This window comes from Calidris pugnax, unplaced genomic scaffold (assembly GCF_001431845.1).
Source record: "Calidris pugnax isolate Ruff unplaced genomic scaffold, ASM143184v1 scaffold18, whole genome shotgun sequence".
NCBI classification, from domain to species: domain Eukaryota; kingdom Metazoa; phylum Chordata; class Aves; order Charadriiformes; family Scolopacidae; genus Calidris; species Calidris pugnax.
In genome coordinates, this window is record NW_015090812.1 from 357,931 (window position 1) to 372,600 (window position 14,670).

The 14,670-nt window shown below is 40.6% G+C and overlaps 1 protein-coding gene across 1 annotated transcript in view; it reads left to right on the top strand.

Annotated features, from left to right (window-relative positions):
• Nucleotides 1-14,452, top strand: part of ITGB3BP (integrin beta 3 binding protein (beta3-endonexin)) — a 29,854-nt gene extending 15,402 nt beyond the window's left edge. The window contains exons 5-9 of the mRNA XM_014939504.1: nucleotides 902-980; nucleotides 2,204-2,297; nucleotides 4,239-4,298; nucleotides 11,957-12,010; nucleotides 13,414-14,452. Of these exons, the coding sequence (XP_014794990.1) occupies nucleotides 902-980; nucleotides 2,204-2,297; nucleotides 4,239-4,298; nucleotides 11,957-12,009 (286 nt within the window). The 3' untranslated portion in view covers nucleotide 12,010; nucleotides 13,414-14,452. The remainder of the gene's footprint in view (nucleotides 1-901; nucleotides 981-2,203; nucleotides 2,298-4,238; nucleotides 4,299-11,956; nucleotides 12,011-13,413) is intronic.
• The last annotated feature ends 218 nt before the right edge of the window (nucleotides 14,453-14,670 follow it).

Below are 14,670 nucleotides of genomic sequence, written 5' to 3' on the forward strand. Positions count from 1 at the left end.
TTAAAAAAAAAATTGCCAGATTTGCAGAAGACTAGCAGTTAGTGACATGCCAGTAAAACACATTTATAAACTAACACCTACACAGTAATATTTATGTGAATTTCCATACACTTAATTTTTACCGGTGGAAAATATATTGTACAATACACTGACAGTAGCATTTTCTTTTCTGCATAGCCTTCTGCTCACATGTTGAAATACAACAGTGATAAGTTTTTCTCATATTGTTTCTAAATTTGGGGGTTCCTATTAGGGTGATTCTCCTTTCTGTGGGAGGAAGCAGTAAATAGATTATTTCTCTGTTGTCTCCATTTGATTTGCATGTTTAAATGTTTCAAAGAGAAAATAGCCTAAACATCCATTGCAGGAATTTTTTCAATACACATTCAGTGCAAATCCGTAATCATGCATTAAAATCTGCCACTTAGATCTAATCTGATTGTATATTATTTTAATTTTTATTGCAAAACCCATTTAACTCTGAAAGCTGGTAATAAAATATATTTGTGGCTTAAAAGGGGAGACAGTACAACAAAGCTGAACAAATACCATGCAATGTTGTCCCTGTTGGGCTTAACCCATTCCCAAATAAGTTAAATTCCTGGTTTTACGGTTGTTTTCCTGCACCATCATAAGAAAATCCTCTGATACTGCTAAACCTGAGTTCCTACCCTTAAAATTAGGATTTTATTTTTGGCAGTTCACATGTAAATCCTAGCTAAAGGTAAGATATATTTGGTGTTACACGACACAGTGTGGTTGCACAACCCATCCTTTCACAGCTTATTGAGATCCATCCCGATTACAATGTGCAGAAACTCTGGGAAACCTTGTCAACACAGCTTTTCACTGAGTAGTGACCTGGCTGATTGAAATTGTTTCATTTTAACTTTTTATGCAGGTTCATGGAATTGCACTCCAAAGTGAAAAGTTCATTGGTCAGAATTCTGAAAATAAGAGCAAATCTGACAAGCCTACAGGTCTGGTTTACACTGATTATTTTTTTTTTCAATGTACTCTTAATACAGGGTTTGAAATAAAAATGCTAATCTTGTATGCAGCCTTTGAGTTTTAAGAAATAGGGAAGCAAATTAAATTCTTGAAACTGGGCAGGTTTACTTGGAAATCCAGAAAATGGAAAAAAAAAAATCCCAGAATTTAGAAGTTTGGGATTTTTTTAAACTACAGGAGTTACTTTTCCAAATACACCATTTTTAATTTGTATCACTCCTCATTTTGTACATGAATAAAAAGCATATGAAGTAGTTCTGAACTATTATTTATAACTTGAAGTATGAATTACTACTGCAGATTTTTATGTTCTTGAAGATTAAATATCCCTTTTTGTTGAAGTCGTACTATTTAATTTACCACTAATGCAATTTATAACTTGAAGTATGAATTACTACTGCAGATTTTTATGTTCTTGAAGATTAAATATCCCTTTTTGTTGAAGTCGTACTATTTAATTTACCACTAATGCATCATCCTTTAATAGTCTGTTTAATACATGCTAAAATGCAAATCACTTTTCTCGTTTATTCACATTTTGTTTCCTGAATAAATTTAGCACAAGGTTGGCTGCTGTATATCAATATCTGAGAAATAATTCCGTGTTCTCAAAGTATTGTATTGATTTATTTTACTTGTCTAAGTGCTCTGACAATGTTTTAGTTACAAAAAAGACTGATACTAATTTAAAATATTTTAATTGAAATGATGATTTAGAAAACTCTATTAAAAAATCCGTTCTATTTCTCCTGAGAATGATAGTGTATGTTTTTAGATCTGCCATGAAATGCTGAGGAGTGTGTTCAATAGAACCTTAAATGCTTGTAGATTTCCATTTTACTAACATATTATAGCCGGCTTGTACATGTGCCAAGATTGCTTTTCTGGGGATCAAGTGTTAATCTGTTTAAACAGCTGAAGACTTACCAATGAAGCGTAAATAACGAGAGATTTTTAAGTAACACTTTCAAAGGCACCTGAATGCCGTTTGCAAAAGCAGCGTTTGTTTTTACCCCCTGAAACTTCTCAGTCCCTTGGACTTTTTGTGAGCTGGAGTCTCACGCCATCACATACCGCTTATGAAAAATTGCCAAAAGTTCACCCTTTCAGATGTTTTTAATAACTTCTAGACTCCGAAGTAAGTAGTTTGGAAGGCGATTTAACAATGTCTTTAATTATGTTTTTTTTCCAGGCTTTAGAGGGCAGTAAAGAGCTTGAAAATATTCCTGGTGTCTCTGACTCGTCTTGCGACTTGAGGGCTGAACTGCAGAAAACCCAAGAGCTAAGTAAGGCGGATTTTCAATATTATTTATCCCCTTTATAACAATTTAACAACGATACCTACACACGTTTCCTAGAGTCATACCCCACTCTGTCATAGCCCAGGACTCCAACCTATGAGTTCTTTTGGTCGGGACAAATGCACCTTAAATATCCTTGTGTATCCAACCAGGGGCATAAAAGAAATGCAGCCCCAACAGCCGCTCTTCTAACTCGCAGTCACAGATGGGGAAGGAAAACCTGCAAGAGCAACACCTTTTCTTATGTAAATAGTTAGATACTTAGTGGGTAGTTAGCTAGTGATTAGGCTAAACGTTTGCACTTTGATTGCATTGCCTTTCTTCTCTTCTTGCAAGGAAGTTGTTTTGTTTGTTTGCCTGTTAGGAGGATTAGGCCAAACATAGGTTTCCAGGCTTTAAAAATTGCTATTCATGTGTCTTTAAATGATGGGCATAGCAGATGCTTATTGTGTTGGGATAAGGGCACTTTACAGATGGCACATCTGTAATACTTCTCCAAAACAACCCAGAAAGCCAAAAATTTTCATTTATACCTGCCCAAGTTGGAGGTTCTTGGGGCATGTGAATCCTCAGCAGCAAAAATGTATTGATGCTTCTGTTCCCAACTGCCTCTGCAACTAGAAGCAGAATATGTGATGGGGAAATATTTTAATGCAAAAAAAACTTGGTTCAGGAATAATTGCAGAAAAAAAAAAGCTATTTGCTTTCAGGGAGAGGAAATAAAGATCTTCCTTACCAGGGCATTCCTTTAAGAGTTAAAACTGATGAAAGGTAACTGTGGGTACCAAAGGGGACACAATCTGTATGCTTCAGAAGAGTTCATTCACTTGCTTTCATTTATCTGTGCCCAGACGGCATGTTTGTAGTACAGATGTGTGTTTAAGACTGTATTTACCACTACTTCTCCTCAAAGTTTTGCATCTATAACGTTGTTCCTGTAGGCTTTTCATACCACCCTCTGATAATCTAGTTTCCAGCTGACCAGGGAATGTGAATAATACATGCATATACATAGTCCCTCTGTCCGGTCTCTGGAGAAGCATCCAAAGGTGATAAAAAAGATTCTTAACCTGCAGTAAATGCGGTGTTTTCCCTCTATACATTATTCCACAACCTGTGTGGTTGCTTTATTTTCTGCAGAGTGTGAAAACCCTGGAACCAGCTGTAGGAAAGCAAAACGTAGGGTGACTGGGACTGTTACTTTCTTTGCAGTTGGAGATGGGTGGAAGGTAAAGCCACGGGTGCTGGAGAATCTTTCTGACCAAAGAGCACTGAGACTCTTCTCAGGTGGATGTGCCCCAGCAGTGGAATTTATGCACCACAGAGTTCCAGCAGCCACTGTTGTTTAAATTACCCTTTCTTTCCTGACTTGTATTCCAACATTCATTCCATTTCCATTTTGTGTGTGTGTGCACTGTACTGGTTCCCACTGTAATGCATGTAACCAGCTGCTTGCTTATAAATGAAGTTTCTATAAGTGAAGTTTCCTGAAAACAGTCTGTGTTTACATTACTACCCTACACTGTGGACAGGGCAGTAAAACTGTGTATCCGGGAGAAGGCTGTAAATGAGATTTCAGACCTATTGTTGACACTTTCCATCATGTCCACTCTTTGTCAGCTTCTTGTTGCCTTCAAAATGGGAATCATCTTTTTCCCTCCATCTCTGAATTAGGAACAAAGCACCACGTCGGCAAAAATGGGAACAAGATGTGGTATGAGGCTCATGAGCACAACTTGACAAAATTCTGTTTGTTTTGAAAATGTTTTGTTAATTTTTTAACAGTATGTAGATAAGGAGGGGGTTTTGTCATCACTTGAAGAAAAATGAAAATGCTTTGAAAGTGAAAAAGGCAGAATAGGTATTATTGTCTTTGAAATCTCTGGGGCAACATTTTATTGATTTCACGTTTATTTATTTGACTAGTGAGTCAAGCAGAAGAACTGCAGCTGTTGAAAAGAAATGATGGAAAACTTCCTGCCCGAGGTAAGAAACTTTTTATAACTCCTGTGTAACAGATGTTTTGACGATTCCTTTTAGTTGGTCCCTTCTTGAAATCAGTTGGATTACCTTTAGTACATGAAAATGATGATAATCAAATAGAAGTGTTAAGTTTAACTTTTTTCAGCTGCTTTCATTGTATTGGGTGTTTCTCCAGCAAAGCGTGCAAGGAGAAATCACTAATGGTCTTGCACTCCAGGCATGGTCTAGAAATAAGTGCAGTCAGGTGCACACACCTTTTACATAGGTCAGTGTTCCTTCTTCTTCCTCACTCTCTTCCCTCCCCCTGTGTTTTCAGAGTATAAACCAAGTAGCATATACAGCCTTTGCAGCAAAACCTTTTTCACCTTATATGTATTGTGAGGTGTTTAGCACACTCCAGGGGACTCTGAAATCCCCACTAGGTTTCTTCATAACTAGTGCTGTGAAAATATTTGAAGTTGGTGGCATTTAATATAGTGTGACCCACTTTAGTGCCTCCCCTAGCTGGGAAGGTGGTGGTGGGGGATACACACAAGATTTATATTTTTCTCTCACCCCCAGTAAAATCAACAAACATTCACCACTGATATTCTGATATTTCTGTTATCTTCATGCATTCTGTCTTGAAGTAGAGGAAAACTGGAATCAAAATGGGTGATGGCATCTCTACTGGTCTTCCACGGGCCTAAATTAGAATCATAGAATCACAGAATGGTTTGGGTTGGAAGGGACCTTAAAGTTCCACCCTCTCCTGCCCTGGGCAGGGACATCTCCCACCAGACCAGGTTCCTCAAAGCCCCATCCAGCCTGGTCTTGAACCCCTCCAGGGACAGGCAAAATCTTTCTGCTGTGGAGAATTCTCTTAAAGGAATGAAAATTGGTCTTTCCTCGTCTCCAGCAGGTTATCACAAAACGAAAAGGAGGGACGTCAGTTTTTAGGGAATTTGGTTCATTTGTGCAATCTGCTATTTCTGATTTACAGCTGGCTGTGTTCAGATGATCACAGCCCCTGTCTGGCTCTGGGAACGGTGAACCCCGTGGGCCGTTGCAGATTGAAACAGTCACTGCTTCCTTTGTGCACTGCTTTTTGCTGCTCACCAGTACATACGTGTATAGTTCCCTCTTTGCTCTAGAAACTAGCCCCTAATGCTAAACGTAGATGCAGACTTGTTAGATGAGAAATGAGACAATTTGTGAAAGGAGGAGGAAAATAGAATTATGAGTTTAAGTTGACCAATTTTGATGAAGTTTCAGTGTCAATTTTGCTTTAGTAAAGCATAAATTCAATTTTGCTCTCTTGAAAATACAGTAGTAGTACAGGCGAAGAAGTATGTGATAAAAGGGAGGCATTTGGAGATGTTTTACTTTGCCTTTTAGTGTTGGATGTGGTTTTTCGTAATTATTTTTAATTAGTTATGCTTATGACTGTTCTGTGGCTTGATGCAGACGGAATGTCACATTATCATCACATGGTGAGGCATGAAATTTATTTACTTTACATAAACAACCTCTACTTAAAACAACTTAATACAAAACATTCCTTGCTGAATGGGCAGCATTATGTAGGACTCAGTATATCATTTTGTGTGACCAGCATAAAAAATGGCATCTTTGTTTGTCCATGACTAGCATTTACAGTAAACAAAATGTTTTTGAGGAGAATGTAAGCAAACTGTAATGCAACTGCCAAGAGATGAAATCTAGTCAGTGGGTTGCAGTCCCAAAGATGCTTTATGTCTGAATAAATGTGTAGGTTGAGATATGCGTATTTCAAAGGACAATTCAATAGGTTCAGAGTTTCAAGGAGTGAAGATAAGACTCTAAATGGGAAAGGTACTGAAGCTGGTTATTACAAATTATACTAATATTTTACTTCCCAACAAGAAAAACACAGCACAAACCATATCTGTGACTCTGTAAGTAAGAAACAAGAGTGTGTTATAAAAGATCAAATACTTGCAGTGTTAAGAACTATTTTCAGACTGTATCTTGTAATGAAATTAGAAATACTGTCTTTTCTGTGTCGTCGCTCATCCTGCCAAATATGATCACCCCTAATTAAGTTTAGTTCTAAACATTCCTAACTTCCATACTGTTTTTAATGCAAATGACTGAAGTTTGCACTCTTTGCAGCAGCAGTGGTGGCTTTCCAAGAGACTAGGTCAGGGCTAACCAGATACATTTTCATTTCATGCCACTTGAAATTACTAATTTGCAAAGCTGGAGAGATCAGGGACTGAGTAATACTGAGTTCCCACTCACCATTTTTTCAAAACTATGTATAGATGATGAAATATAGATGCCTCCTTACGAAGCAGAGTTCCTTCTCAAAACAGATAAAATGGTCAGAATACAATATTCCTCTGTTTATCCTAATTCATCTCAGTTTGAGTTTGGGCTTTTTACTGGGTCTTTGTGTACAAGCAGCTGAAGACCTCGGGTCTGGGCTGCAGGTGGGTTGCTGTGAGCGAGGGTAAATCAGGTTTATAATCTGTTTCTACCTCATTCTCAAATAAAATAGAATACGTTTGTTGACCCTCAGACATACTTGAGTGTCTGTCTCCCATCTATTCTTCCTCTTCCTCCTCTTTTGGGATTTCTGGGGGAAAAGGGAATGTGTCAGACTTCAGATGTATATTCTTCAGGAGCATTATCTGTGGATTTTTCTGACTGAAAAAACACTTACCTAAAAAACGGGGTTTTCTCAGCCCAACTTTGGATCCACTTGCTGGGAAAAAACATCATTATACTTCTTTTAGGAAAAGTAAGGCTCAGGAGCTGGCTAAGCAGGAAGTTATTAAGTGAGCTTAATGAATTCACAAGTAAATTTATTCTGAAACTGAGTTTCTTTCCAGGGCTTCCATTCCTTGAGAGCAAAGGGAACAGATCCCACCATTGCCTTTGCTTACAGCAAATACTTGTCAGGAGAGCGATGAGATGGATGCAGGGTTGGACCTAGGTGTTGGGAAAGGCCTTTTCATCCAACAGATGTGTAGGCCTCTCTCCCAAGAACGGCTCCATGAGCTGCCTGTAAGGGTGGACAATCTGCTCTTATTTGTGCAAGCCCCACTTCTAGGCATTTGTGATACTTTTCTGAGGTTCAGTTCTTGCTTGGTTTTAATCTGGTTGGAAAAAAGCTGCTGTTGCTGACACAAGCAGCCGTTCCTTAGTTCTACCAAGGTCCTTTCAGTTACATCCTAGGCTTCTTTCCAGCAAAGGTCCAACGAGATCTCTCCAGCAGCCTTTTTGTGGTGTACGTCATCTCTAAAAGCAAGAGGTGATGATGAAGGACAATTTTTTTCCAAATAGATTATTATTAGATGGAGACTTAGAGCTTGTGTTTACAAATGATACTTCAGTTCCTGCCCAGGGAGGTGGTGGAGTCGCCATCCCTGGAGGTATTTAAGAAACGTGTAGAGGTGGCACTTCAGGGCGTGCTCTAGTGCTTGAAATTGTTGGTTTCTCTCTGTTTGTGGTTGGTTTTGGTTTGCATTTTTTTGTGTGTGGTTGGACTCGATGATCTCAAAGGTGATCAAACCATGAAGACTTTGTAACTTTGTGATTCTTAACACTAAAGGCCAGGCTTGGCAGTTTTGGTCCAATTAATGTCCCGGTGCTTGGAAGAGAGACAATGGTCATTAGAGCTCTTAAGTCCTGCAGCCAACCCAGCCACGAGCTGCCCTCTTGGCCTGCTCAGAAAGGCTGTGAAGGCCTTGTTCATCTGCTCTTCTGTGGTGGGAGATCTCTCTCTATTTCTGCTCACAGGGACTTTTCTACAAGTAGACGTGGGGAAGGGTTAATCTTAGTTATGTTTTTAGTTATACCTGGGTGTGAACTCCCGTAACAGGGCTGCGTGATGCGAAGGTGAATTCAGGCTGTTTCAGTGCTGAAGGGGAGGTGAGTTGCACCCACACACACTGTTTTGCTTATTTGTAAGTTATTTTGAATGTTCCAGTGCAGAGACCCAGCGAAATCCTCCTGTGCTGACACTCAGAACTATTTCTGCAATTGCCCCAAAGTGCAGCTGGAGGAGGAGCATGTTGCCTTCTCATTTGTATTTTGTGGATTAAAAGCTGTTGTTGCTCAGGCTCAATGTGACTGTACGTCTCCTCTCACCCTGTGCAGGTGAGTCTTTATACTTTGCAACCATGGAGAGTCCTTTACAGTCTAGAAGAGGTAACAAAACCCCCTTAGCCTGGTCCCCAAAACCTGCAATGCCAGGGATTTTCCTGGGACAAGCGAGTAACCTTGTCTTCTGGGAGGTGAAGGAGCCGTTGGATGGGATCCTGTTGGACCCCCCCAAACACCACCGCTGTGACTGTTGGATTGTGCCCACACCTGAAGAATTGCGTATTTTCAAACACAACCTGAGATTTGAGAAGTCTCTGGGTCTGAGGTCACTGACATGATAAGCTTTTTGGATGGAAGGAAGGGGGCAAATTGCAAACCTCTCCCATGATTTAACACCCTCTGCTATGTAGATGAAATATTAAGCTATTAACTTTTGTGGCAGATACAGAAATGCACATGAGACGTATGACTATAGGCCTCAGACGTATATACATATAGAACTGTCAACCTGCATTTTCTATTTAGGTGTCAGCCACCTTTATTCATGAATTTCACACCTGTGTTTATACTCTATTTTCCTACGTACCTTTTTACAGATGCAATAGCTATTAATTTTTAATTCTAGTGGATCTAGACTTCAGAGTATTAAGCTTAATGAAAAATTAAAAAGAATTGTAGTTCTTTCAACAGCTACATGTAGCGACTCCTACGTGAGAATAAATACTGCTTTCTCCCATGAATATAATTATTTTAAATAAAAAAGAAAAGAAACATTAGTTTGGACTCACTTAGTAGCAATTATATGTTTAAGAGGTGTAAATAACTTGCTATCCAGACATTACAAATATCCAGGTGCTCTGTATGTGCTGATGACAACAAAATTGAAAAGAAAGACTGTAATAATTCTGACTGGTTTTCTCTGCAGAAGATATTGATTATTTGTGTGTGGTGAGAGATTTGGAAAATTCAATTAAAGGAGTTGTGCAAAGGTTTCATAAATTTTCCTTGTACAGCGTGTACACAGACATTGTTGCGTATTAAATCAATGCAGCACTTCACAATATATTTTCTTTGAAACATAAAAATAAATAACATTTAAACAGTTCTGCTTACTACAGAAACAAATTTTATTTTCTGTGAAGCATTTAGTCATGTGCTATCACTGACTCATACACATTTGCCAGCTGTAACAAATTTTATAGACGTTTTCTCCAGAGACATAGCTCATATACTATGAATTTTTAAATGAGCAAATGGTGAAGAAGGGATGTCAGCAATATAAAAATTGATCAGTTAAAAGATAAAAGCATAAGTAAAGAGATTTGTATGGTAGTCTTAATAGGTTTTATTAAATAAAAATACTATAAAAAGACAGTAATGAATAGACTGAAGGTTTTAACTGTGGTTGAGGTGGAGAAAAATTATTCTGGCACATTTAGTAGAAGATTGGTTTTATATCACCTGACAGGTGAACATTTTTTTTCTCTCTGCTTTTGAGATCTGTAAATGTTTTAGAGCAGTCAAACTTGCAAAAGAATGGTGGTGGAAGTAGGAAGTAGGAAAAGAAACTTGGGAAGATTCTGCCCTTTTAATGCTTTTATGGGCTGGTGCCAGGAGACACCCCAGGGAAGGGCAGTGAGGTTTCCACCAGCCCAGCCCGGGCACCTTCCTGGTCCCCTCCACTGAGCCCTCCTTTCCTGGCTGCTCCACTCACAACACATTTTCATACAGAAGCTTTGGTAATGTTCTCCTTGGTTTTATGGAGTTTTGCTTCCTTAGGAGTTCTGCTTATAAATATATCAAGAGAGAGAAGGGTTGTTGGGGGTTTTTTTTGCTTGTTTTGTTGGAGTTTTTAAGAACAACTCATTAGCTTCAGTAGTTCATCATTGAAAAGAACAATCAAAACTCAAAAAAGCTTGAACTGCTACAACAAGCATTGTAAGTTTTTGGAGCATATGAATAGTAAATCATATTATTTGAATATCTGTAGAAATATTACTATAAATAGGTCTGGTTTGTCCAAATGTACAGTCACGGTGTGTGTTTGGGAAGAAAGCTGAGTTAAGGGTGTTTTATGTGAATCTGGGCAGCTTATGGTTTTTAAGACAGCTTCTCGGAGTGAAGGGCAGACCTTGGCACAGGAGCTTTGGCTGGTTGGGTTCTTCAGGTGCTGCACAGTCAGAATGCTGCCTCGGTGAGGAAAAGGTGCATAAAGACTGGATTTGGAAGCTGCATTTAGCACAAAGAAACCAAAGAGCAGCAACTTGTCATTAAATATCGGTCTCTTTCTGTTACTTGTCATAGGAGACTGGTCAGTTTCCTATTTTAAGCAATAATAGTAGGTTTTTGATGATAATCTGTGTAAACTGGTGTTTATTAGTTATAATGCTGAAATGTTATACCTGAGGCAAAGTTGAATTGGATGCCTTTTTTATGGAGTAGCCTCATTAAGACCTAGTTTAGGAGAGAATTTCTGGCTTGGTCTGGGTCAGCTCCAGGTAAGGTCATTGGCACCTCCTGTGCAGGTCTCACAGGTCACATCACCTACAGGAGCATGGGACACGCAAGGAATCACAGCATTCCAAGTGAGAACCACCAAGGAATTGAGGAGAATCTTCACCACCACCCAGGTCTTTGGTGGCTTTGATGCCTCTCTTCGTATGGGTTTATGTGAAGCCCCTTTCCTCAGAGTAGAGTCTTTTAGCTATAAGCTGCTGCAAATATCTGTTTGGTCTCAGGATGTTTTATAAAGCAAATAATTGCTTTATAGACGAGGCCAGGCTGAGAGTTGGGAGGGGTTCAGCCTGGAGAAGAGAAGGCTCCGGGGAGACCCTCCAGTCCCTAAAGAAAGGGGGTTCCAGGAAAGCTGGGGAGGGACTCTGGATGAGGGAGGGGAGCCCTAGGAGGAGGGGGAAGGGTTGGACACTGAAAGAGGGGAGATGGAGCTGAGCTGTGGGGAAGAACTTGTTTGGTGGGAGGGTGGTGAGAGCCTGGCCCAGGTTGGCCAGAGAAGCTGTGGCTGCCCCATCCCTGGAGGGGTTCAAGGGCAGGTTGGAGGGGGCTTGGAGCAACCTGGTGTGGTGGGAGGTGTCCCTGCCCAGGGCAGGGGGCTGGAACTTGATGAACTTTAAGGTCCCGTTCTGTGATTCTATGATAATTCTGAATTCTGGCTTCACCCTTCTGTGGTGGTGGGATCAAAATGCAGTATGAACCATCAGCAGACACTAAGGGTACAGAGACCAGAGCTGAGCATCTGCTGCAGGAAGCCATTTGGAAATCTCAGCACTTGGATGCACCTGCTTCCAGACCCTTCCCCTCTATGTTCTCATTCCCGGAGTTCCTTTCTACTCTTGCTCACTTTTCCTCTGCTTCTTCCAACCATCTGCTCAGCCCTTCCCCTGCCCTGTGCTCCTTGAGGACGGGGCTCAGGTGTGGTTGCCTCTCCTTTTGCCATACAGTAGCTGCATGAAGTAAAAGGGGTTCTGTTAACCACTGCAGTAACTTATTTAACTCGGATTTGGGAGGGGATTTTCATAAATAGCATAAACACCATTGTTTTGTTTGTCAAAACCACTTTTCCTGCCCCGCAGTGTACATCCAGACTGGTGGGAGTGCTGCCTTCCTGATGTCGCTCCTTGACTGAGGTAAGTGGCCCCTCTCTCTGCTGCCCAACTTCTGCAGCCCCCACGGACAGGCAGAATGATTGTAAGCACCAAGATACTTAATTTTAAAACATTTGCATACAACATATGTAGGCCTGTGGTCAAGACCTGATGGGAAAACAGTTGCTACTTTGCATGTGATATTCCTTGTTACTGGTTAAGCCAAACGACGTATTGACTCTGTAGACACTTGTCCCACTCCCAAACATCCAACAGCGTTTCTCCTCATCAGAGTTTTTCCAGGAGAGGAAACAGACACCTCCAGACATATTTAATGGGGGTTTTAATTCTTCCTCCTTTGGCTACTGGTCTCTGTTGCACTGTTGTAAGCAAAAGCCCAGTTAGAGACTGACCTCCAACTTGCGCATGAGAAACTGGTTGCTCATCATCTTTCACAAAGCCTAGGTGAGACAAAGAAGTCTCTAGAGTCAGCAGATTGTATCGATCCCCTGCGTGGTGTGAGAACACCTCTCCTTTGGAAAGGTAAAGGAATATAATCTTGTAATTGAGGAATATGGAAAAGCAGATGTGCAGGTTTTACAAGCTGTGTAACTGAGCTCAGACACCTGCATTTGGCTTCTCAGTGAGGGTTAATTTTTATTTTGTAACCACAAGTAACCCAGTAGCAAAAAAAAGCTTTCAAGCCCTGCTTGTCCACAAGCCAAGGTTACCCTGATACTTCTTAGCTGCTTGGGCCAGAGATCCCTCCTGCTCCTAACTCCTTCCAAACCAGCTGCTGCACCAAAGGCTGGGAACCAGTGCAGGGAGCAGAGTGTCCTGTTTAGTGACTTATTTTCCCCATTCAGCACAATTTGAGTCCTACAGAAGGCAGAGCATGTCGGGTCTGTGGTACAACAACCAGGTTAAGTGTCACACTGGGTCACTGGCTTCAGCTACACCCACACCGACTGCAAACAGCTACAAGGGCTGCAGCTCAGGGTTAGCTCAGAGCACACGCCTGGCTCTGCCACCAGACAGTGGCAGCTGGTCCCTGACCATTGTGTTTACACCTGATGGCCAGAAAAAGCCACACTTACCTTTTTCTGGGTCTCTCCATCCCTTCCCAGGTGTGACCAACACCGGAAAGCCCTTGGCTTTCTTATTGTTTAAAAAATACGTAGTTGTGATAGCTAAATGATCTTTTAGCAATTATTGCTCAGCTTTTTCTACAGATAAAACCTACAGCATTTCCTTAAAACATCTCACAGCTGAAGGGAGGCCGCCTGTTCCTCCGCATCGCCTCAGGCTGTGTCTGGCTGTGCTTTTTTAACACCACGAGGACAGTACAGGACACAGGACAGACAGACAATTCTGACCAGCTCACATGAGCGATGACGCTGTTGTCTAATTGCTATTTACTCATGTCATTCCTTATGTCCACACAGGCATTATGTGGAAAATGCATTCCACATCTACCCAGAGTTCTACATCTGCTTGAGTGGACTTAAAAGGAGAGAAGAAATGACTGTAAACCTATCTCCCCAGCAAATACCAGTTCGGGATGGCTCGTTGCGCTGGGCAGGTGCACATCTAGATAAAATTTCTGGCATCTATTTAAACTTAACAATGTGCACAAGCAGATAATCTCAAGGCAAATAATACAGCGTGGGGGCTTTAGGCAAGCGCGTGGACAAACTGCTGATTTAGGTTTGCTGCTGCAGGGAAAATAATCTGCATTTTCTGGACGTTCTCACTGCAAATATGTAATTATGCTGCCTTGTGGGTTTTAAAAATTAATTAAAAAAAGAGAAATATAACCCTCCTCTCCAGAAGAAACTGAGCTAAAAGGTGAACTTTGGATGCCCAGCCCCCAGTGGGAAATGGTTCCTTCCTGCCTGGGGGTACACGCTCATTTAATCAATTCACCATCCCCCAAAAAGTAAGCGGTTTACAAACAGTGTCTCTGTTTGTGGCTGCCACCACTGGGGACCTATTTGTCACCTGTGAAGCTGTTTCCTCTAAAGTCACCCCAAAACACAGTCTATGCAGCCATCGGCTTCAAGCCCACGGTGTTAAAACACAGGGCTCTAATAACATTTGCTTTTTAGGTCAATAGTTTAGTTTACTTTTGGTATTTAATGATATATGGGGCGAGCTGTTATTAAAGCACTTTCTTCTCTTGTTCAATACCTTCAAAACCACCTGAAATACCCTCGTCTCAAATTGGTGCCCAAGCTCCAGCCTCTCTCAGATTGAAAAAGGCCCATACAATGATTTAATTTTTTTTCTAGGAAGTTTAACATAAACACACACCACACCTCAACGGCCTTTCTACCACTGCAAGGCACTGTTAAACAGATAAACTGATTTTTACAACTAAAATTTTGGGAACCAAAATGATAAGTGTGTTCCAGTTTGTGGTTAAACATGTACACGCTATGCTTTGGGAACTTTTAATTAATAAAAATGTTTTTTCCACTTCAATACCTGTACAGTCTAATTGGGAAAAAAAAAAAAAGTCAGCAGTTGTTTTAAGGGGATTGTGTCAGTTACTGTCTTTAATTTCTACACTATTCTCATTTAAACTTTCCATGCTGTTGGTTTTTTTGGTGGTTGTAGAAGCTTTGTATGAGAAGGGAGGGTTTCCTGAACCCACAGTAGTTTATAGAACCTGATTGTAACCTGGGTAGCTGGAAATTAAC